The sequence below is a fragment of the Mycteria americana genome, chromosome 2, assembly GCF_035582795.1.
Source record: "Mycteria americana isolate JAX WOST 10 ecotype Jacksonville Zoo and Gardens chromosome 2, USCA_MyAme_1.0, whole genome shotgun sequence".
In the NCBI taxonomy this organism is placed as follows: domain Eukaryota; kingdom Metazoa; phylum Chordata; class Aves; order Ciconiiformes; family Ciconiidae; genus Mycteria; species Mycteria americana.
In genome coordinates this window covers 162859197-162884175 of record NC_134366.1, presented here as the reverse complement: position 1 = coordinate 162884175, position 24979 = coordinate 162859197, and the positions used below count along the sequence as shown (strand labels likewise).

Below are 24979 nucleotides of genomic sequence, written 5' to 3'. Positions count from 1 at the left end.
ACCCTGCTGAGAAAAGAGTTTGTTTGCTGGTTTAGAAGATTCTCAAGCTTCCAGACCATGAGGATACAAATACTTTTACAATAAGATACTGGATTTTTTTGGCAGTTCACACCTGCTTATCTCCTTCTTGAAAACTATCTATGTGATAGAATCAGTTAATTGATTGGCATCCTAATTTGTATTCACAGAACTTAATATATCATGTGACTTTTAAAATGGAATTTTTAAAATTAGTTCAGGCTATGAAATTTTACAGTTATAGAGAGGGCCTGTCACATTAGCATGGTATGTAATCATATTTGCTTTTGTATAACAAGGCAGCTTCCGATAGCAACTTATTTATCAATACATGAGTAAATGGAGATTGAACATCTTGTACTGGGGACCTCAGTACGACGTACGTAGCCTGCCATGGTTACTGAAGGAAATTATGGGAAGACGAAGTCACAAAATGCTTTCCCAACAAACCACAAGGAATGGGGGAGAAGGATTTTCAAACACATACTCATCCCCATGAGAAGAAAATTAATTATCCTATCCACTAGGATTTCAGTGGTGAAAAGTGGTAAACAGGAATTACAGGAAAGGCAAGGAATTACAGGAAATTAGAAAGGAAAATGTGGCTGCAATTTTTTCTAAAGATCTACTGGAGAAAGATGTTGTGTTACACTGTTGCACTTCTTCAAGGAGCTAAGGAGGTGTATCAGTTTCTACAAGAATTTACCTGTGCTAGGCATTGGGTAGAATAACTTTTACTTTAGACCTCGACATTATTTCATTTTAGCCTTTCTTTTGCTCCGCATTTTCTGCAATTGCTGCTATGACACTCAAACAGCAATTTCACAAAGCAAAGCAAGGAAAAGCCACTGTTCGTCTTAGGAAAACACACAACGATACGGGAGTTTGTGGCATGGCTTAAAGGAACCCGTCTGTCCTCATACCTGTCGAGAAGAAGAGTTAGTACTATAAGCCTGAAAGGGAGTGTTATCTAAAGAGGGACTGACTGCTGATGAAATGCTGGGGAAGTCATTTGGGTACTGCATGGTTGTGGACTTGTATATAAGGTACAAACTTCAGACCTATGCATAGACTCTCCAGAGGCCTAAATCTAAAATATACATATATTGAAGAGAAGGAAGGTAGCACTGAGCAAGCAATTTGCATGTTAGTGCGGAATACAGGTTGCTTAAGGATGAGCTTAGTTCTCATAGGAGAGAGGAGAAAGGGTTGAATTTTGGAGCTGGAGGTCTTCAGCAGGGTTGGCAAGAATGACTTAAACTGGAAAAAGAGGTGACCAGCAAGGAGCAACAGTGGACTGGTGAAAGCCTCCAAAAAGCAGCCATAGGCCCATTTAAAGTAATAGATTGGGAACAGCCAGGCTGAGTATGTTAACAGAATAACATGGGTGGAAGACTCATAGAGTAGAAAGTGAGAAAGTTAAGAGAAAGAAAGCAACCGATGAAGAGGAAAAACAAGGAAGACAGAGAAATCTGTGATGTAAAACTGCCTGAAAACCTCTGGTGAGAGGTAACAAAGCTCTGGTTCATCACCTCTTTCACTGAATGTGTAAATAGGCTGAACAACTCCTTGGGCTGCCCTTTCGGTGGTATTTAACTCTTATCTTCTGTCACTAATTAGCTTTGTTCAATAGAGGTAAACGGGATCAAGGGGCAACACGGTTAATGCTGATGGAAATGTTTTATATAGCATAAGGGAACAGCTGCTTCAGTCACAGAAAAAAATTATCAAGATAGGGTCACTATAGGCCATTTCATCCATTTTACACCACAAAGCAGTGAATGTTTCCAAGGTCCTAATCCAGCTGCTTGGTAATGCTTTGAGAGCTTTATCTTTTTTCCATGCTTCAAAGGAAAGGTAATGGTACAATAGCCTTTGCATGATACGCTACCCCAGCGCTTAGGGGCCAGATGAAGGTGCTGGGCAAAGGTGCTTTGCAGTATCCGTATGTTCACCTGACTTCAGAGCTGTGCAGGAGCTGCTCAGGCCTCACAGCAGGTCTGCCACTCTAGTTCATGCTCGGCATTTTTATATACCCAAAAATGAATGTTACAAACCTGGAAGTATGTTCAAGTATCCCCTGATGATAGTCTCAGCTTTACACTGATGTGGGAGACCCTCTGTACGGTGGAAATTCCCAAACACTATTTTAGACTACCTAGTCCTTCTTCTGAGACATGTAATAGAAAACAGCTAAGCGGGCCCAATAAATGTAAGCTCTATATACTGCTTTTCTTTGACATTCCCTGCTCTCTTTTGGAAGATTTCTCTTCTTTCATACCTTTCCCCTGATACATTTTAATGCAGTTCACTAACTGGAACAGTTCAGCCCTGTCACCTTACCCAATTTATTAAGAAAATAATTTTTTTTAATTCAAAGGATGTACTGATCTTTTCTCTTTTTCAAGTGGAACACAAATATTGAAGAACAAAGGGCAAAGTTTTCCAATGTGTTTAGTGTGAAAAACTCCAGGACTCATTTGAAGAAGTGGTGTGCATCCATATATTATAAATGTGGGAGGAATTACAGTAAACACCTATGTTCAGCTCTTCTAAGTTAAAAGAAGAGCTAAAAGCTTGTCTAAGCTAAGGTTTCATTTAATTATTACATGAAGCAGATCTCATCTTTTAGAAAATTAACCTGTAGAAAGTTGTTCCAGTTGGTAATTATTTTCACTGGTAAAATTTTGTACAGTAGTCTGATTCTGCCTAATTTCAGCTTCAAGACTTGCCATACATCGATATACACTGATGGGTATGACTGTTACGTACAATTTTATTGTGTGCTGAAAATGTCGTTTTATAAAGTAAGTTACTTAGAGACTATATTTCTGTTAAACCCACAAACTTCCAGTTAATAAAGTGAATAAATTGATCTTTGGAGTCTCTTACTAAGAAGCATTTTTTCAAACCTTTAGTAAGTCTCCCAACAGTTTGCTGAGCTATGTGCAATTTATCTTAGACTGAGGACACTGTAGCTGAATACAATATTCTAAAAGCATTTACCCTGAAAGACAAAAAAAGTGTAATTTCTCATCTTGTATTTGATAACCCCATCTTTATATATCCCAAAAACATACTGTCCCTTTCAGGCATAGTGTTCCAGAGGGAGCTTACTTCAGTGATTGTCTGCCATGATCCTCAGCTTTGTTTAAACCACACAATGTGCCTGTCTGCTTCCTGAATGTTAAAAACATGGAATAATTTACATGAACAAGATGAGGACCAGAAGAGGCCTTGACACTGTGTAAGCATTGCTCAGCAGTAACTAAAACATCAGTGTGTTATCAACACTGTTTCCAGCATAAATCCAAAACATAGCCCCATACTAGCTACTATGAAGAACTTTAACTCTATCCCAGCCAAAGTCAGTGCAGAGTCCTAAGCCAAAAATTGTGTTGAAATCATTTATAAATGTTTATCAATATAATAATGCATGTGATTGTACAAAGCTGTGCAAGGAGGGAAACAGCGATGGTCAGAAAGATCCTCTGTTTGCACTTGATCTCCCACAACTTCCCAAGATTATTGTAACTTCTTTTATTGCTAAATGACAAGATCTTACTCATTTTTGCACTATTTCAATAAGTAATGATATTTTAAGCTCCCAATCTTGTCTTACATTCATATTTTAGACTGTAGATAGGATTTGGAATTTTAGCAAGTGGTCAATCTATTTCAGGGCTCCTTTTTTTTAAGTCAGCATTGTGTTGTGTTCTCTGTGGATTCCTCCATCTGCCAGCACACAAACAACTGTAGGACCAGACCCTAGCTGGACTGGCAGGACCAGAAGAGCCATGTCTTTTTCAGAAATGTGAGGCAGAAGAAAAGTAGCTTGTTCATGCCTCTCTGGAGCTATTCATCTGCAAGTTTCCTAGAAATTTTGACCCGCCCAAATACAGTACTTAACCAGTAAAACACAAACTGTGCATAGTTGCAGTTTATGGTATCAAACATTTACCAACCTTTAAATCTTGCTTTCACTTTAGCTAACAATACTTACCTTTACACTGGGCAGAGAAATCATGTTACTCCCTTAATACAAAGTTCCTTCATGAATAATATTCTCTTACTTCACCACATAAAAATGTAATTATTAAATATGCACCCAATATTTACATAGGATGAGGGTTGCCTAGTATTTCCTGCCAATCTTCACAAAAAGACTTGTCTCTCAGCTCCGCAGTCCTTAGAAGGCCTTGCAGAAATTCTGTTAAAGATGGTTGGCACTTTGCTGCTGATTTCTACATAAGCATTTTTCTAGCTTTTAGGGCTGAACATCGCCAAATTTTCCATGTAGTATTTTAAACAATTTCCTCCTACTTCTGTCAGTTAGTGTATAAACCAGCTTTATTAGTTTGGTCACTCATAAAATAAATCATGTTAGGAGAAAATTAACCTATCAGCAAGAAAACAAGAAAATAAAGGGAAACTTCTGCATTTTTCAGAACATTGTGCGAAATATGCATTTCAGCAGGTTCACAAGCTCTGCTGGAGTGTCAGGGACTAATGAAAGTCACTCTACACCACCTGCTGAATTGAGTTAAATAGACAGTCTGATTAATTAAAGTGTCAGTTAAGCCAATGGCTTCAATTTCACTTTTTCACAAAATGAAAGTTCCAACAAAGAATTATGGAAAAAACCTATTAGGTTATCTAGTTCATTTTCTGTCATTGCAGAATAGTCCCTCTGAAGACATTTTTATTCCAATTTGTTCAATGCAGTTTTAAAGGCTTGGAAAGGCGTAAATCACAGCTGCTGCACACAGAAGAATTTAGCCTGCTAAACCCTGATCTCTATCTTGACATACAAGTAATGACTTTATTTTTGTAATAGTATTGTATCATGTCTACTTAAATAATGCCCTTGCATCTCTCTATATGGTTGATATTCCTATACAGCAAATACCTGAAGGCTGTGTTAGGAACTCCCCATTCGTTGTCATTAATTTCATATTCGTTTCATCAGAGATCCACACTGGCACAGGGTCCTGTCTATAAGGAAACCCTTTAGAGACTGTCATGATAGACTGCCAGCCCCGCCAGACAAAGAAACTCTCTCCTTCAGTGTCTGAAAACACCTGCAATGTTTTGAGTACTGTCAAAACACCCCAAGAATAATCCAAATGCAATCACCTTTTGCAATAGATGTACAGCGTGGCTAGCACGGGCTGCGTTGGTGGGAAAGACAGGAAGTCTCCTTTCTTGCCAGGTACCAGTGTTCCTTCTTTGCTCTGTCTTTGTAATCTGGTGCAATCAAGCTGCATGAATATAAAATCGAATATAGTATATAATAGAAACAATCAGAAATACGTCAAATTGAAGTATTAAAGGTTTGGCATCTGGAAAGCTTATTTTTTCCTTATTTTTCAGATGGCATTTTTTTCAGGTGTTTGGCAATCCCATTGCATGTCCTGCATTTCTGCGTGGAATCATCCATTTTTATTGAAAAAGCTATCTGATTAAGAACATTGTAACAGCATCTTTGAACACTTTTATGAACTCTGTTACAGTTCTCTGGAAGTGAAAACTATTACTGACTGCCACGTTGCCCCTGAAGAGTAGCAGAAGATACTATTTTTTCAGTAAAACGCCTGGGAAGGTAAGTACAGTTCTGAGCATCCTCAAAGGCTTAGTGGCTCTGGATCAAGAGTAAGCACTGGAAGAAAGAGTTACAGAACTGTAAAAAATCTCATATCAGAGGCAGAATCTATTAGCTGTATGGCAAAAACACATTTAACTGGAAATAGTAGCCAACACCCATCTATCTCCACTATTTCTCTAACAGGGTGAAAATTATAACATCATATATCCAGGCCTTTATGACTTATTTTCCATATTTCTGCGCTCACTGTCTTGTTTCTCTCTACAGTGCACATACTATATGTAAATATCCATAATATTGAACGCATACTCTAGGTAAGACACCTCTGTTTATCATGAGATCTTTGTCTTTATACCACACATGAACTCTGCAGCAGTGGAACTGGAGAAAAAATGCTGTTTTTTCATGTAAAGTTTTAACTTCTCCCTTCAGAGAAGGCAGCTGGGAGAAGTTAAAACTTTCTGCTTGCCCCGTCCAAGAGGCAGCAGACCCCCCCCCCCCCCGCTGAAGAAACCACCTGGATGGACATCCCCACTCCAGAAGTCTGCTACCTTTGGTATTAAGAGCCAGACATATAGCAATAAACTTTAAGTGCCTCCAGAAGTCGCTTACCTTAGTAGTAAATGAGCTAGGCATATAAGAAGTGAGTCCCTTGTGGTTATTGACGTTCTTTGTAGTCTAATTGCAAAATGTAATACTTTTTGAATACAGTGTTTTGAAAAAACAGAACCTGGATTAACCCCTAGGATGGCTTATGGACTTGGGAAGCATTCAGACCAAGTGGCAGAACACTTCAAATCTGGTTTTAAAACATCCTCCATTCCTTCAAGACGTAACCTGTGTTCTAAATGTGTATTTTCAAAAAAATAACCATTCTGGGTGGTTCAAACACAATGCCTGCCAATTAATTAAAAAGAATACAAATGCTATATGCAGCTGAAGTGTACTAAACCAAAAACTGGATGTTGCAACACTGCAACGCGCTAAGGCAGGGGCCTGGAAAATGGGAAAGACAAGCAAAACCTTATTTGTTACTCCGGTTCGATGCTGGAGACTGGCGCGAGCTGGGGACACCTTTTCTTGCTGCGAAGAAGTCCTGTGGGCTTACGGGTACCTTAAGAATAAATAGAATACTAAGAGTTTGGGAGGGAGCTTTGCAAGCGCCGGGGTTCGGAGGAGAGCAGGTGCTCAGCCCCCACTGCCTCCCTCATCTGCGCCCCTCAGACCGGGCGCGCCCTTAGGCCGCGGCCCGGCCCTTCCCTCCCCCGCAGCCAGACGAGTTCCCCCGCAGGGGCGAGGGCCGTCGGTCCCGGCCCTGAGGCGGTGGCGGGCGCCGGCGTGGCCTCCCTCGCCCCCTCAGGGCGACTGCCAAGCGCCCTGAGGGGGCGAGGGAGGCCACGCCGGCGCCCGCCACCGCCCTGCGCCGCGCCTGCGCGGAGCCGCCCCCTGTCGGCCGCCCTCCGGCCCGCCCTGCCCTGCCGCCGGCGCGGGGCCATGGGCGGCAGCGGCTGAGGCGGCCCGAGCGGCGCGGAGCGGAGTGCGGGGCGGGGCGCGGCGCCGCCGCCGCTGGCGGGAGCGGCCGCGGGGCGGTGACTGAGTGCGGATTCCCCGGCCCGGTGAAACAGCCGCGGGAGCGCGGCCCGGGGACTCCGCGGCGGGCGTTTCTGGCGGCCCGAGCGCCGCGCCCTTCCCCTGCCCCATGTCGGCGTGGCTCGGCCGGGCGGCGCTGCTGCTGGGGCGGCCGGGGGGCTCCGCCGTCGCTGCTGCTGCTGCTGCTGCCGCCGCACCCTCCTCCTGCCTGGGCTCGCTGTGTGGCCCGCCGCGCTGCTGCTGCCGCCGCCGCCTGGGCAGCCTGCGAGGCGGCGCCGAGGGGCTGCTCCTCCCGCGGGGGTCGCCGCCGCCCGGGCGGGCGCTGGGCACCCACCCCAAGAAGGAGCCGATGGAGGCGTTGAACACGGCTCAGGGAGCCCGCGACTTCATCTACAGCCTGCACTCCACCGAGCGGAGCTGCCTGCTGCGGGAGCTGCACCGCTTCGAGTCCATCGCCATCGCCCAAGGTGAGCGGCGACTCCCTCAGACCCCGGCCCGGCGGCCTGAGGGCCGGCACCCGCCGCCTCCCTCCCCGCCCGGGGCCGCGCTGAGGGCGGGCGGGGAGCGGCCCCGCGGCGGCAGGCGGGGGTGGGGAGGGCCGGGCCGGTGCAGGGACTGAGCCCCCGAAGTTTGGCGTTGGCTGCGGCTGCCTTCGCCCAAGCGACTCCTCCGGGCGGCCGAGCGAGTAGGAAACTCCAGCAGGACAGGGCACCGAGAGGCGTGTGCCAGTGTGTTTTAGCGTAATCGGGTATAGATGAGGCACACAACCTGAAATTTAGTTTCCAGAAGCGTCTGCAGCACCTTCAGAACTTACAACGGCCCAGCGTGCCAAGTCCTCGGTGTGTTGGTCATCTCACAAGGAGTTTTCGGGGAGGCGCGGGTGGCCATTTTTTGGAATGGGAGTAGGAAAGTGTCATAAAATCCTCTTGACACTAATGCAGCAGTAAATTGATTTGAGATCTCTTAAGAGATGCTGGGCTGCTGCTACTCCGGGAGCTCATTCATGAATTACACTTCCCTGTACAGAGAGCTGCCTGCTTGCCGGCATTGCTTCTTGGAAGTGTTGGTTCTTATGCGGGAAGGTGTGTATGTGCTGGGGCGGTTTATAGATTTATTTCTGAATGTGCTATGGTGCTATGCAACACCAATTAAAATAATTCACAGTGATTTTTTTGTCTGATCCAACCGTTCTTGCAAACTCGACACTTTAGCTTAAACAAATCAAAAACCTGACAAAACCAAATCCTCTTAATTACAACCTCGGTACTTCTGGTTCTGATGCTTAGCTGTAATTTACAATCCCTGTTGCAATGAAGATGATAGCAGGTACTTAAGAGATCAGTGTGCATTTGATCTAGGCCTCTTTGTGACTTTGATAGTAGCGTGCCCTTGGAAAGGGCATTTCTGTGCCTTGTGGCTCTTCTGTACACGTCTGGAAGAAATCTTGTGGTGGGCAGAGAACAGGTCCAGGGGTCAGCCACAGAAATGCTGCTTTTGTGAAGAGACAGAGCCTTTTCAGGTACCTCTTCAGTTTTGTTTATAGCACACTTGCATATAAACACTAGTGATTCTAGTCAGAGCCAGAGTAGTTCACTTAAACGGTTCATTTTAGGAGCAGTGCTGCTGTTCTGCAGAGCGTGAATCAGTTGTGTTTGTTTTCCAGCCTAGTGGGAAGTATGCTTTTAGCTGTAAGTTGACACTAACTTTTCAATACTAACAACTAATACTCTTCCTAAGTGAATCCTTCTCAGCTTCTGAAGGGTTCTTGCCATGAGGTTTTTGTGTGAGTTTCTATCTCGGCAGTTATTGCTCAGGTGAAACCGGGTTGCTTGCGGTCCTTCTGTGTACCTGGAGGATCATGTGGTGGATATCGAAATGAGACTTTAAAATGTATTTCAGTGTAATGTCTCAAGGTTTATGCAGAGGTAATTCAACAGATGGTCCTATTTAATATCTTGTTGCTCAGTTGCTGTCAGCTATAGTATGAAAGTCTTTCTATAAAATACTGTGCCTTTCTGATGATTCAGGATCTAGAAGACGAGTAACAAAAGCACTAGTTTGAGTTTAGAGACTTTACTGCATGGGACCTTGTTAGTAAACTGCAAATTTATTCCACTAGTGGAAATTGCAATTCACTTGTGCCTGAAACTGTAAGCGTTAATCTCACCGGAGAGACCGTTTCAACATAACTGCAGTTGTGGGCTTCATAGTCTCACAGGTAAGGGCTGCACAAAGTGGTGTAATGCCATCAGACCTCGGTCCTTGGAGTCAGATTCTTGATCTGTCCATCTAGTAGCTTGATAAGACTTTTTTGAAAGTAACCTTTAGCCTGCTCCATTCATGTGTTTTGTGCTTTTTTTTAATCAGACTGCAGCATGATAACAGCTGTCAGCTCTTAACTCTAAGAAATGATATTTCTTCATGTGTTGTGGGAAAAGAAAAATTGTAACCAAGAAAGGCTTCTAGTAAGTCTGTTGAATAAAAATTAGAGGGGGGGGGGGGAAATCTTAAAACTATAGTGTGTACCTCGTATACATTCCCTGATATTCTAGAGAGCTAAAATCACCTAAACAAGAGAGGAAATGTGGCACAGAAATCATTCAGTGCTGGTAAAGTGGGGGCTCTGCTTTCATTAGATGCACCCACCATAGCACGGGATCCTCTTTGTTGCGCACGTGTGCGAGCTGCTCTGTGCTGAGGAAGGGAGTGGAAATGCCAGAAGTCCCGGGGGGGGATGGATTGCCCAGAGCTATTTTCTGTAGAGGGTTGATATTGACAGAATTCAGATTTTACGTGAAGAAAGGCAGTGAACATAGAGACAGGGTCTTGAGGAGTGTTGGATGTGTATCATTGCTCTCAACACCAAGGATGCCAGAAGATGACGAAGTGAATAGAAGGGCTGCACTGGAAAGAAAATGATACGATTTCTGGGCTAGATGTTGATATTCTGTACTTCACATGCTTTATTGTGGTTAGATAATATTTTATATGTTTGCTCTTTCCTGCTGTTGAAATGGTGACTGTATAGGAATGATCTAACTAGGTACGTAGGTTGTGATTGTGAGTAGCAGATGAGGGGTGAGAGGTATTTGTGCCCTGCTTTCTAAGTGTTTTCTTCAATCTTTTAGTGTCACTTTTGATTTTTATAGCTGATGAGTTCAATCAAGATAAAGTGATTTTGGAGATGTTGGGTTTCTTCTCGATCTTCTCATTCAGTGGCAGCATGCTGCAGCTCCCAGTAGCTGATTCTTTAGATGAGATCACTAGTTTTACTCTTGTGTTGATTTCCAAAAATGTGATCCAAATGCAGCCTTCAAATTCACTTGTCAACCCGCTGAGTAAATTCCTGTGTCCTGTTCTGACTTGGGGAAAATCGGTCTCTCCTCATTCATGAAATGCCTATGCCGTTTTGCCACTGTGCTTAAGCTTGTTTCGTGCCTGTGATCTTTTCATACTCCTATATGGAAAGGGAGGTCTTAGTCCATACACTTCTTAACACAGTCCTTACTGGGTTAAGTTTTGACCTTCTTCCTTCACTACCTCTTCTGTGCCCTAACAGACCCCATATCAGCTAGGGGAAGCTGTCAGCAATATGGGGAGACCTGGGCACATCAAGAACCAAATGGGGCCTGTTCCTCAGCCCATTCCCAGGCCTACCACCAGAAGGATGCAGTTCCATCAACTAATTGCCCTAGCGCGAAATATGACAGGACACACTATCTGTGGCCTCCGCTAATGGCAGAGGCTACAGGGAAACCCATCCTTTGCTGCGGCTGCTACGCTGAAGGACGGTCCTCAGGTAGGTGAGTCGTAGCTGTTGACCTGTAAGTTAGGTGAGTCTCTGAAGCGTTTTTGAAACTTAACACATCTGTTTGCACTGTAGTCGCAAATCCGTAGGTGGGGAGAGGTTTGTGATGGGGTAGTTTGGAATGTATTCCTGCCATCAGCTTGTCGCCTGTCTTACCTGGATGTTTATGTCTGCACACTTAGAGTTTCCAGATGCTGAGCACTAGTAGTTGGTTTAAACAGTTAACTTCTGGAAAGCTGTTGAAACTGGATGTTGTTAATAAACACTGAGATTCTTCTGTTTGTTTTAGTGCTTCAGTCAGAAGACAGAGCTCTATGTGTGAGCTTGTGATAAAGTATGGCTGTGAAGCTGTGCTTGCTTACCTGGGAGTCTGAGTTGAAATAATAGATAGGTTTTGCATAGGAGAAGCTGAGGGGAAGGCTCTGAAACTGAATCTTGATGGAATTGTTCTCAGAAGATATTTTGAGAACTGTCCTGTTTTAGACTATAATCTGTATCTTGCTAACTGTCTTAAAATTTTGTCAAAACATCACTAAGTTGCTTTTTTTGAAGAAAGCTGCAAGACCTTCCCACCTGGGTTTAGTTTTCCTTCTTCATTAAGTCTTTTTCTTTTCCTCTCTTTTTTTTTTCCCCCCCTTTCCAACCTTGGAAAGGTGAATAAGGTCTCACATTCTCCCAAGAAGAGGTTTGAAACAGAGTTTTTAAATTTCAACTTCTGTTTCTCATAAGCATGTCGGCCACATCAGATAGAGATGATGCATGTGGACTTGAGTACAAATACTGTATTTTGCTTTCTCATAGTTGCAGAAACACTGAAGTAGCAAGTAGGCCAATTCATTTTAAGTGTAATAGTTCTGCATTCCCATTTGTGGTAGTGGTGCCCCATAATCAAGGCTTACTTTTGTTGGCAACAGACAGTCAAATCCTCCTTCGTGTTGCTCATTTCTTGCATGGGGAAGATGAAAGTATAAAAATCTTACTGGCAATGTGGAGAATGATTTAATGCCTCTGACCTTCCATAGCAATTTTCCATTATAAAAGAGTGGTATTAGAAAGGACATGTAACTTCTTTCTTAAGGGGCTTATATTCAGGTTTTCTACCTTTGGTTTCTGGTGTATGATATGAAATGATTCATGAAAGCACTTCGAAGCAGTGCAGCAAGCCCAGTAACAAGGAGGAAAAATAATAAAGGGTTTGACTTGCTTAGATAAGAAATATTAAACTTAACATGTCTGCTGTGTCTTTATTTCTTCTAAGGGTACTGTTGTTCTTATCTGTGCTGGGTTAAAATGTTCTTGAGCCCAGATGTAACCATTTTCCATTAATAATACTAACATGATGGCTGTCTAGGGCCTCTAAGAAATCTCAGGTCTTGGTAGTGAGAGAATCTATTATTTTCCCATATTTTGTGGCAAAGATGAGAAAACAATTCCTGTTTTCCTATCTTTATGTAGATATAGATAAAATATGTATACAATATATATCTTTGTGTATATATAAATATAAAATATATATTTCTTTAATATATAATGTATGTACTTTGAACACAATTCCTTGAAAGCACCCAGTTGCATTTTATATTTTAAATGGAAGACTTGTGTGATGTGATCACTAAATAAAAGGCCTTCTGAAGTGTAATTGCTTGTTTTGCTGCCTGTTGAGGTTGTGTATTAACTGAAAAACATGCAAAAACCGAGTAGCAGTGCAATCTTGACAGCTAGTTTTGTTGGTTTAATTTGCAGGTGTTGGAGAATGCAGTCTCTAGCTAGATTCTCTTTGAAGGCACGGGTATGTCATACCATACATGGTTTAATAAATAATCTGACCAAACTGGTGCATTCTGATAGAAAACTGTTCATAATTTCAAGTTCCTGCATCTTGTCTTTGTTTAAAAAAAAAAAGTTAGTGCTGCAGGTAAAGGGCACCACCTCCATGTGTTCAATAGGGCTGACAGTTTGGGCAAGATCTTTTTGCAGGAACTTGCAAGCTTTTAGCCATTGTTGGGTGAAATCTTACTTTGGTGTCAGAAGAAACATCTCTGGTTTATGATCTGGTGTTAAATTTATGAACTCTTCAGTTTACTGGAATAGCTTAGGGAGTGTTAGAGCCTAGATGCCCCTACTTCCACAACTTTAAATAGAAAAATTAATTCATAGGACTGCAAATATCATCAAAGACAAGCAGATTTCACTGAGGTTTTTACACTCCAAAGGTGATCTTCTATGAAAAAGATTCCTTTTGTTGCATAAGGCAGATGCTTCTTGCTAATAGAAACAAACCAGTTCATCTGCTGTGGTGGTTTAGATACCACTCAGGTTTTAGTACCTCTTTTTGGTAGAACTTAATCTGTGTTAATGCAACAAAGCATGATTTGATCCTTCTGGAATTACTGGTTGTGCTTAAAGAGTGATTTCACAGTGGAAGTGTGAGGTTTCTTGGGAGGACACCCAGCCTGCTGAGCGGGGAGAAGAAGGAACTGGTGTGCTTTGGCAGGTACGACGGTACCTGGTGGGGATGGTCCTTTCTCCCTCTCTGCTCTACAGGCCCAATGTATACAGGTGAGCTCTGAGCTGTGTGGGGAGAAGGATCATCTACCTCTCCCTTGCTGTGACCTAAGTCAAGGAATTGTTTTTTAACACTAGTGTTTGATTGCTATTCTAGGAAAAGGTCTTCTGACAGCCTGCTGGCAAGTGTCCAATTCACAAGTTTGAAGTGCCCCATCAAGCTGGTAAAATGATGAACTCCCACCAGCCTGCCTGGGTGCAGTCCCTTTGTGTTCTTAGACCATCACAGCATACACCTGGACTATTGCTAATCTCACTGCTGAGTCAAAAATACTCAGTGGTGAAAGGAATATTACGTTTCAGATGGAAACATGTACTACTTCTGGCTTTGCTTCTGAAACTTTTTTTTTCTTTCCGCAATCATCTCATGAAGGGAGAGTGCTACACAGACTCTCCTGATCATTTTCTTTAAAATCGACAGATGGAACTGTTCTGTTTTCAAATGGTGGTCATTTATAATGCCAAGTATTTTATTACCTGTGATAAAGTAAACTATTATAAAAGGCTTTGAACCCTAAGTGTTAGTTAACGCTAATGTTAAATCCTAGCCATTTACTTGAAATGGATACCATTTTGCCGGGGGGGGGATGAAGGAACAGGAGTTATGTATTTTTCTAGTTGCTCTGACACTATTTTTCTTAAGCCTTGGTGAAGAGAGGGAGAAATCATAAGCTGCATTCAGCCCCTTAGCTGTCATGTGCTTCTATATCTGGTCTACTCGATGCATAAACCCACTGTGGCTTTCCCAGGCCTCGCTGTTGAAGCGCAGGGCTCTGCCTTCTGTCCTCTTCAGGGAGCTGGGATGGAGCCTGGCCGGGGGAAGCTGGGTTCTCACTCTGCTGACAGTTCACAGTGTTACGTAGATGTTGTGACCAGCGATAAGGCTGGTTGATAAAGTGAACCCTGCAGCTGCTCTCAAGTAACAGGTAGAGGTGGGACTTCCACCCCCTTTTTATCCCTAGATTGGATTCTCACTTAAGAAATTTAACTAAATTTTTTTAGATTCTCTTTTCTTGAATTCTGTCTCAAGAATATGGATGCCTGTTATGCTGACACAGTGTATAGGGGTGCCTTAGATAAGAGAGTTAATATTTCTGAAGTCCTATTGAGAGGTATGCCCCATTCCCCAAGAAACCTTTCAAAAGTGAAAGTGTAGTTACAAAAACCAACCAACCAAACAAAAAAACCCCCAAACAAAACCCACAACCAAATCCCGAAACTCTGAAGCAAAAAATGTATGAACAAAACCTCACGTCCAAAATGTACTCTTGAGCAGTAGAAAATCTCTATTTTCATTGTTCATTCTAGCACTTACTGTGTTGCATTAGTCAATCAGATGTTGCATATCTTTTGCAATGCTCCTTCATGTTTAAGCTTTATTTCAACTGGATGTGCATGATTTATTTGGACTTCCTTTTTTAAGTTACAATAAAACTGCAAATTTGGGTAGCTTGGGGAAGTTGAATTTTTCATCATGTTGTCATCTCAATACACGCATAGTATCTTATGGAAATGTTAACTATATAGAAAAATTTTCATAAAATTTTAGATTTGAATAAATTTGGTAATACTCTTTTTCTGCTTTAAACTCCATTTGTGAGGCTTATTCTATTTGTGCTAATTTAGATGGTAATTTGGGACAGGGCTGTGCATATATTACTTAAGTATTAGAAGTTTTTGCTCTTGTGGTTTGGTTTTCTTCCATATTCTGCAATTTACTTGCTCATATAACTTAAAGCAGGTTCTAGTCTGAGTTCTCTGCTTAAATGCAGAAATTTTGCCGTATGTTTTTGCAGAGGAGAGCCTGCAAACTTTCAGGTGGAATTGGTGCAAGACCTAGAGAAATCCAGTCATCTTAGTGTTTATAAAGGTTCTTTCCTTGCTGGTGGATACTCCAGTGTTGATTGGAAGATTTTAAATAATGACATTGCTGTCTTGCTTTTGAAAACTCGTTGTAGCATCAAGATATCCTAAACCACTGGTACCACTTGAGAAGCCAGCGAAGGAGGTAGTATCACCAGAGACGACCAGTACTTTTGGTACAGTAAAAAAACCAAACCAAAACAAAACAAACCCCAAACGAAAAAGTGTGTTTGCTGAGATGTGGCATTGCATAAGGCCAGCAGGCTGCTGGTCTGACAGACTTTCCGCTTGCTTGTTTTGATGCAGTGGGCATGTGTTGCTGCAAGAAATAAAAGTACATAGGTTCTGTTTATTTATATTAATATAAAGCCTTCAGTTTCAAGAATTTCAGTGATACCTGTAATACTTCGTGGATTTACTCTTAACACGACCGAAGAAGTGTTTCAAGTCCTGATCTTGCAGGAACGCTGCTGAGCTATGACATAGTTTCTAGATAATACTCGACCAGAGATTTCAGGCTGTGAAACAGCTTCATTTACTCGAAGAAGCTCAGTGTCATCTACCGTATGCCTTTTCCTAGGAAAGTGCTGTGTATTAAATTACATGGTCCAAATGTAATGCAGAAACAATATTACTGTTAAAAAAATATAATTATTTAGTTAGCTACCTTCTCCCTTCCCTGCAATTAATGTTTTAGAAAAGGTAAAATAGAAAATTGCTCCAATTAACATTTGTTTTCCATCTTTTGCATGTGTTTAAGCATGTGATGTGTGCAAAATAGTTGTCATGCACGAACATTTTTAAATCATGGGTTTTAAAAAAAATCTAAACCTTGAGCCATTGTTCTTCAACTGTATGTGTCTTGTGTAAAAATAATAAATTTTATATTTATCAGGAGACAGATTTTTCCTTTTAGCTATCTTTTCTGGTACAAGGGGTGCTGTTAGGTCTTTTTAGGAAAGATCACTTGAAATGCAACTTTTACTTATAATGCAACTTAAACCTCTCAGAGTGATAGATTAGAAACACTGAGATCTTCATGTACTAGGCATGAATGAAATGGATCGTGTTTATTCTGTGAACACAGAGGTACTGTTTCAGTGTGTAATCGAAATTAAAAGAAAATTAAGTCTACCAGCTGCTCTAAGAAAGAAATTACTTAAAGCTTCCTCATTCAACTGAAAACTCTTAGCTTTAGTCAGCCTTATTTATTATTTAATCAATCCAAATACAGAACTACAGAGGCAGCTGGTGTCTCCAGCAGAAAATCTTTTCTAAAAAGGAAATGGAAAAATGAGATAAGTATATCATGCAAACAGAGTACTTAAGGAAGCTGTCTTGGATCTCTCTGGTGTTGTTGGGGTTTTTTTTTGGGGGGGTGGGGGGGTGGGGGGGGGCTTTTTTTTTTGCTGGTAAAGAAGAGTCTCAGACTGGGCAAAGCTGGACTTGTGCATGTGAGCTGTCTTGTGCCCCCTCCGCTCTTTCTTTCTCCTTAAATTATCATGGTGTTATTTCAAAAACCTGAAAGCACATGTTCTTGTTTCTGTTTTGTTGCTGTGTGTGAGAACTTCCTTTAACATCGAACCTGCCCCTTGGAATTTTTGGGATGTGACTAACCCGTGCCTGTAATGAAACCCTTGCTTCCTCTGAAACACAGGGAGCTTTTTCAGGCAAAGTGCAGAAAATACTGTTTTTAACCCAGCAGAGTGCATATTTCATTCAAAACTATGGAATATGAAATCAGATGTTTTTTCCAGTGTTCATTTACTTTGGATTCTTAGATATTTGTATGTTAATTATTAATAAAATATCCACCCTAGCGGCTGTAATACATACTGATACTTGCTATACTTTTTTTGCTGCATCATTTGCTGTTTTCACAGAATCACAGAATCATATAGGTTGGAAAAGACCTTTAAGATCGTCGAGTCTAACCATAAACCTAACACTACCAAGACCACCACTACACCATGTCCCTAAGCACATCATCAAAACGTCTTTTAAATACTTCCAGGGATGGTGACTCAACCAGTTCACTGGGCAGCCTGTTCCAATGCTTGATAACCCTTTCCATGAAGTAAAATTTCCTAATATCCAGTTTTCCATTTGTATGTGATGGGCTCATCATGTTTGTTGCTTTTTGGGGTGTTCTTAGAGGTTTTTTAAATTTAATTTTGACAAACTGATGTGCTTTAGCTTTTGGCAAATTCCAACAGGTCATTTTTTTTAACTTACACGTTTCTCTCTAGATAATAAAAAGAGCAAATAGGAATGTATTTGAAGAGTACAATGTTATGTGTGTGTTTGGAGATGGGGCACATTCTGTGGCAACTCTTCTGTTGCATTAAAGCGGACATAAGGAGCAAGTGGCTTGTTTTATTCTTTCCTACTGCTTGTACCCAGGGATAAAACCTTTCCTCAACATGCTTGCTAAATACTTCGTAGCTTTTAGGATGTCAGGTAAGAGCATAGGCGTTTCCAGAATTAAAACTTGCCTTACCATTTGGCAGTGATCCTGGTGAAAGGCTCCTGCATGACCTGGGGGAAGGACGAAGCCTTGAAAAATCTTTTTCATTTCAAAAAGAATGGGAAAGTTTGAGAGAAAAAGGCTCCTACAGTGAGGCCAACTTGAACTGAGAGGAGCCAGAGACATGGGTCTCAGCGGTGGCCCAGACTTTGATTCCCAAAGCTGACTTCTCAGAGATAGTCTGGACCTGTTGGCTGGACACCAGCAGTTCTTTCAAAGCTTCTGGGAAGTCTTCAGGCAGGGTTAGGAGGAGACATGGGACATGGCATGTGATTCTTGTCCATGCCATGAACAGAGATCCATCTCCTTTGGTGTGTGTTGATGTATGTAAAGCTGAATTGCCACAAAGCTCTGGTATTTTCTTCAGGTCCAAATGCTTACTGTGAACCAGTAGGTAATTGTTGCATTTTGACCAGCTGCATTTTTCTTTTAGACATAATCAGTTTCTAGTTATTGTACTGTTAAAATAACTTTTTTGTTCATGGGTTTCAGTTACTTGCTCTTGATAGCCTTTGGCTCTATGCAGTGATCCATCCCTTACTGCTGGCCAGTTCACTGTAACTCATCTTACACTAAGAGTGTGAATCATTAGTCCCCATTAGGATATTATCCCATCTTTCATGGCAGTCTGAATGGGTAGAAATTGTGTTTTATTGGCTTTATTGGGTGTCATGGAAGACTGGAGAGAAAAGTACATGGAACAAACCAATTTCTTTAGACAGCTGCTCTTTTAAATACCATCAGCTTGTATTTTCATATTGCAAATAGCCTTTCAATCCAGCTGTTTCCTTGCTTCATTAAGTCCTGGCAATGGGCTGATTTTTACAAAGAACAAGTAAAGATGTGATGTTACAAATGTAAAATTAACTGCTTCATTCAAGATGAAGAGATGTAAGAATTGCCAGCTGGAGCCACAACCATCTTGCCTAATAAATAAAGATTTTTGCCAGAGATAAGAGATGGGAGAGCAGCTTGAAATTCTCCCCCGCCCCCCATCAATTTTGCTGTTACCTATTTTATATTATTTCATGGAGTAAAGTAAATAAAGCAAAGTAAATAGGTAGCTGCAAAAGTGGAAGTGGTGTTATAATCAGCCTGGTGACCTCTTCCTCTTGAAAATGTCAGACAGGCTTCTTGCGATTCTATGTCCCTCTCCCCGAACAGAAGGAACGTAACAAAGGTGTGTTTGTGGTTGTGATACAGCACAAATGGCTCGTGTCAAAGATGACTGGTTCTGGTGGGAAATGTATGTGACTTGTTTACTCATGTGTTGGATCTGGTTTATCAGAAAGAAAAAAGGTCTTTGGATTTGTATTGTTTTTACTATTGGTTTACTTCTCTGTGTTGGATGCTAGGAACCTGTTATATCAGCCATGTTTCCAGATGCTGCTTATTTCAGCTTTTGCAGTTGGAACATAACATGGCTGAGTTTTACTGCGATTTATGTCTGACCTTGTGTAAAAGCTCAGTTAAAAAAAAAAAAAGCTCACTTTAATTATTCTTTCCCAGCCATGGAGGAAAAACAGTCAGATGGCTTCCCCGCTGTGGGATAAGAGCATGCACAGATGAGCTGTGGACGAGCTGATGTGTAGTAGATGTGTCTTGTCTGTATGGTGCAGATTTACTGTTGGCTTCACCCAGGTTGTGCAAGGGGAGTATCCCATTCTTGTCCCCCATGCCCTGAAAACCTCTGGATGTCCAAGTCCTGTTTCTGCTTTCCATGCTAGCACTGCAGTTCTTCTCTGGGCCTGGCTGTACACCTGGCTGAGCACAAGTGTTTGAATAAAGGGGGAATTTGGGAACAGGAAGAAAAGTATCGAACACCCCTTGCAGCAGCAACATGACTTTAGATCACTTTAAGGTACAGTTTTGTATTTGACCTAAGGTTCTGCCTCTCCTGTTTTCTCATGGAAGGTGCCATGAGGGTTTTTGTGCCGCAGGCGAGAGTTTGTTCTGGGATCCCTCTGTGTCACTAACAGCACATTCGGTGACTTGCGCTAGTAGGCAATACTGTTTCGATCTCCCAGGTTACTTTTTTAGTATCGTCAAGTACTTGCAATTGTATTTGGGAGCATTTTTTACCGCAAAATTTGTCTTGTGACTAGGTAGGGAGCTCTGTCTCTTCTCCCTTTGGCTCGCTATCTGGGATTATTCCTCCTGGGATCAGCGGCTGCCCCCCTGCATCACACAGCACTTTACTTCAGCACTGCAAAAGGCATCCTCAGCCTGAATCCATCCCTTTCCTCGCTGCCGGAGAAGGGGCTGTGTAAACATTGCCCAGATTTTGGAGAAGCAGCTGAGAACGAGGGAGGGAAGGATGCTGGAGGCAGGCTGAGATCAGCCCCCATCGCACAGCATGAAAAGAACTGTAGGAGCACAAATTTAAGGTCTCCAGTAAATACTGGTGTTAGAGGTGTGTCACTGATGCAGGCAATACACTAGTGCCACAGCATGCTTTCCACTGCCAAGGGGAAAAGCGTTAAATAGATCAGATTCCATATTTCCTCCCGTGTAGAAAACAAAACAGGCTTATGTGTGCAGAAAACCTTGGATTCAGCTGTGGGTTTGTGTTTGTAATTTAATAATTCCCAAGCTGATTAGCAGAACTGGAGGCGGAGCATATAATTTCAGCGCGCGCAGGAGTCTGCTGGGCATTCACAGTTGAAACTGTGACAAAGGAACAGGTAAAAAAAACTAGTAGTGTAAAAGGGAAAACGTGCAAAGTTGAAAAAGGAGGACTGTGCTAGGTGGTGGAACCTAGTCTTTCATAAACTGCCATTGGGTAGTTTCATGGGAAGATTAAGCAACATTGGGATTAAATAAACGGATCAGATGTGTGGTACTTCATAGAGCAGAGGTCCCGAAGCCGCTTTAGAGGGAGTGTGTGCACAGCTGTGACTTGCAGTGGTGTGACGTGGGCTGAAGCTTGTGTTAGCTCTGCAGCTTCCAGCTGCAGAGATGCACTTGCAGCTGAGCTAGTTAATCCTCCCGAGGGAAGGCTCATGCTTACCAAAGGCTGCTGAAACACTGACCGGGAGAAGAATTTTCCTTTTTTTGTTTTGCAGAATAAAGACACTTGCTTGAAAGAGTTAACAGTGAACTTAGTCAGAACTGTTCACTTATAGGAAGAGTAGAGCCCAGTAGTCTTTGTTGTCCTCTGCTTCTCCTTATTTATATGACTTTATTTACGAACGATCTTAATAATTGCAGATCATTTTCATGAACAGAGTGAATTTTTGAGTAGAACTTAAAATTCACATGCAGAATAAATTACTAAATAATGCAGCTGCGTAACAACCTAGCAGATATTCCATATTCTTATAACATAAAAGCCAAAAGAAAACATTTTGAGATGAAGTTCCATGTAAAGTGTATTTTTTTCTATTTTTACATTCTATCATGTAACATTCATTCCTTCAGCCATTTGCCAAAGATAGCTGACATTGCAGCTTGGCTTTGACTGTGCAGAGTCAGATGTTGAAGTCTGACTAGTTTCACAAATGCAGCCAGAGGCTTTGCTAAGTTATGTGGGGAAGGGAAGAAGAAAGGTACCCAAGTGACGAACCTACTGCACTACCTCTAGCAGTAGGTTAAGAGTTAATAGCTTCATTGCTACTGCCTTCTGTATTCATTAAGCATTTATACAGAGAGGTACAAATTATCTGAGTGTAATTTATGGCTGGAAATTAAATTGTCAGTGGTTTCTTATGGTGTTCTTTTTTGCTGACAGGTATGATTATTTTCTTAAGGACTTCAGGGCAGCTCATACTTCTGTCTTATTTCCCCAATGCAGTGAAAAATTAGGAGGAGTGTAATTATACTTAATGTGAGTCTGTAATGAAATGTTTGAACATAATTCAGTTTATCTGTCCACTCTGTCTCTCTCATTCTGGGTAGATGTTTTAATTCTGAGACAGATGAAAAGCAATAAACTCTATATGCATGTAAAATTATTTCAGAGAGAAGCTTATTTCTGCAGTCTTAGTTGCATCCAAGGTTATCCTCAGGCAGGGAATGAAACTTTCTGCGTAAGAAAAGGCTGATACTTAGTGGTATGTGCTTTAATAGCAGTTTGTCTTCAGCTTTCTTTAAAGATCATAGTAGAGTTCTCTTAAAGGAAAAAAAAAAATCCCACCAAACCCATCAGATTTACCAGTTGCCCTCCTGGTGTTACTGCACTGCCGTAACTACCTGTGCATGGTGTTGGCTTTTGGCAGGGTTGTGCTGTCTGAGTACAGGTGCTGCTGGTACCAGTGGCTGTGGGGAGCACTGCTGTTGCCAGCCTTGGATTTGCTCTTCCAGTAAGCATTGCTATGCATCTCTCTTGATGCTAACCAAGTCACTTTTTCTCATTTCAAGACCCTTGGATATTGCAAAAAGCAAAAGCTCATACCCTGTGCCTGAGAATGACAGTATAAACAACAAGTGTGCTGGAAAAAGCCAGTGAGTATAGTGTGGACCTGGTCCACTGCTGCTGCTATGAGGCACAAGCACCCCATGTTATTAATATGCTCTGTTTTGTGCCGGGGCAGTGAGGGGGGGAGCGTCCCTGTTCCCTGCGGCGCTGCAAAGGCTGTCATCGATCAGCTTTGTCCTCCAAGGGGGTGTGCTGCTGGCTGGGAGCACGGGATCATGCCCCTGGGCTTGAAAGCCAATGCTCAGGCTTTCTTCATAAATTATCTTTTTTTTTTTCCCCCCTTCTTTTTTCCTGAGGAAACGAGTATTGTTTTGGGCAGATGGGAGAAGAGCATAAGGGAGAGGAGGAGTGGGAATAAACAAAATAATCTCTCAACTTCTCAGGTTTCTTTTTAAGATCAGGGCCTGGGGGAAACATAGTTAAATAAATGATATTACAATTATTTATACACCTCCCTAGATATTTAATGAGCACTAATATGTAGGCATCAGTGATGCCTAATGCTTTTCTATTTAAAGGTGGCGAAAGCCCTCCACTAGATCAGATCTCTTTGGTTGTGCGCAGAGCTCCCATAACTCCTGTTAACAAATCTTTTGTGGTGTCCCACAGAATTGCTTTGCTTATGCTGTTATGTGAACCTGCTATGGAGGACAGCTGAAAACCTCATCTCACACCCTGATAATACATAGATACTGTGATCTTATTTGTTTCCAGTGCCGCCCTGTTGCTGAGCTGCTGCTTTGCTCAGCTGCAGACTGGTGAAATGATTGATAGATACTTACTTTGAACCAGAGAGACCCAAGAAAAATCAGTGCTGACATAGAAGTGCCAGCACCTCATCTCACTGAAACACAGTTAGACGAGTATATTTGGGTGAGATTAATTCCACTCTGATGTTAGTCTGAAGTAGTTATCTGGTTTTTTTTCCATAGCTAGTAGGGAGGGTGTTGTTAATCCCAGGGGAAGATTTGTTCATCCAAAGACAGAAGAGTTTGCTATGCCTTTAAGAGGTGTCCTTCCTCTGGCTCCTGGGAACTCATTGCAGTCCCCAAGCGTTGAAATGGAGAGGGTGAGGAGGGAAAGAAGAGCCAGCCTCCATTTGGGATGATGGGTATGACTTTGGTTTTTTGAGGCAGAGAATTTTCACTCTGTGGATGGCTAAGCCCAGTCAGGGAATTGCTACAGCCAGTTTATTTCCTGGCAGCACTCAAGTACCTTCTTTTTTTTTTTTTTTTTTTTTTTTTTTTTTTTGTTAAATAATATATAACCATTCACTTCTGGAATGCACAGATCAGAATACCGTGTTATTGTTCCTGTTCACTCTTCTTTCGATGTTACTATGTTCCTGGCATTTTTATACAAACACTTCCACTGTTTTTTCTGCCATTTTCCATTTCTCTCTGAAGGAGACAGCTCAAACTCCGAATTTATATCCTTACCCTGCCCCTCTATTACAAATTGCGAGTCCTTTCTGCATTGTTGTCATTTTAGCTGATTAACCCTCTTGAATCTTGAGGCAAGCATCTTATTTGTAATTTTTTTCAGCTGCAGTTTGAGACCTTGTTAAGCAAACTACTGCAAATCCTATTTTGGCATGGATGTGCTTGAGTGGACATGGAAGGCGGACCCTTAAGTTTATAAGGCACTGATAGAGAATTGGATTAGATCAGGAAAAAAAAGATCTTAATGATGAAGAGTGATTCGGATTTCTGGATACCTGTTTGTATCTTATGCTTTCTCCTAGATTTCTGGTCAGGTTTTCCACCTTAGGTCTCTGTGTTTTGTTAAAAATCTTTAAAAGGATGTGAATGGTGTATCACGTTTTCAGAAAGGCTAATAGGATAAGTGTATTGTATACCCACAATATTTGATGATGAACATCCAGTAGGCACTGCAGATAAAGTTGAAATTAAGTTCTATGGTATTTAAACATACACTATCCTGCATCTGGTGAGAAATAATGTACATTTCTGTTGCTAAATGCATCCGTTCTAGGGAGTAACTACTGACCACTAGATGAGGTGGTGCAGAATAGCTATATTCCCAATCATAGGGTGGTGGGTTTTTTTTTCCCTTCGTAGCAGGCTTGCTGCATCCGTTGTATGTGGCACTTGGCCCTGGATTTGTCCTGGGACCCTTATGTCCAGGCTGCCCACCTGTTAGGACGGGATCCCGGGAGTGAACTAGCCCTCAAGTCACCCCTGGGTTTTGTTCTGAAGGGAATTGGTTGGCTGATCCCCGGAGAGAACTGGGAGCGGCTGGCACTCCTGCAAAGCTTGTTCAGCACTTGGTCCCCTAGATGTAACAGTAGTTTCAAATAAAGATGATAATCTCTTCTGGTACTTCAAGGTTTTTCAGGGAAGGGGATGGAACGTAATCACTGTGTAATTTTCTACATTGTTACTGAGAGTATAAAAAAGGTCTTTAATGCCCATAGTGTCCTATTTGTATTTATGCAGAATATTTGTTTGGACATAGAATAATTTCTCTACTACCCCTGAAAAGATAACTATCATGTCCTCTGTCTATTCATCTCTTGCTAGTGCCTTGCTCAGCTTTCTCTTCTTGTGTGCATGTGACTGAACG

General features: G+C 42.0%; 1 protein-coding gene and 1 long non-coding RNA gene across 7 annotated transcripts in view; one reads left to right on the top strand and one right to left on the bottom strand.

Moving 5' to 3' along the window:
• The window catches only part of LOC142406831 (uncharacterized), a 33506-nt gene extending 26669 nt beyond the window's left edge, over positions 1-6837 (bottom strand). For all 4 annotated transcript variants that reach the window (XR_012774719.1, XR_012774721.1, XR_012774720.1 and 1 more), the window contains exons 1-2: positions 6236-6837; positions 5155-5279 (exon numbers count right to left, since the gene is read on the bottom strand). This is a non-coding gene — a long non-coding RNA (uncharacterized LOC142406831). The remainder of the gene's footprint in view (positions 1-5154; positions 5280-6235) is intronic.
• Positions 6838-7063: 226 nt separating this feature from the next.
• TMEM65 (transmembrane protein 65) overlaps positions 7064-24979 on the top strand; it is a 33114-nt gene continuing 15198 nt past the window's right edge. For 2 of the 3 annotated variants that reach the window (XR_012774568.1, XM_075495237.1), the window contains exons 1-2: positions 7064-7680; positions 10773-11012. Coding sequence is in view for 2 of the 3 variants with exons in the window: in XM_075495237.1 (XP_075351352.1) it covers positions 7323-7680; positions 10773-11012 (598 nt within the window). In the remaining variant the exon portion in view is untranslated. The remainder of the gene's footprint in view (positions 7681-10772; positions 11013-24979) is intronic. The other variant, XM_075495238.1, reaches the window with a different exon arrangement.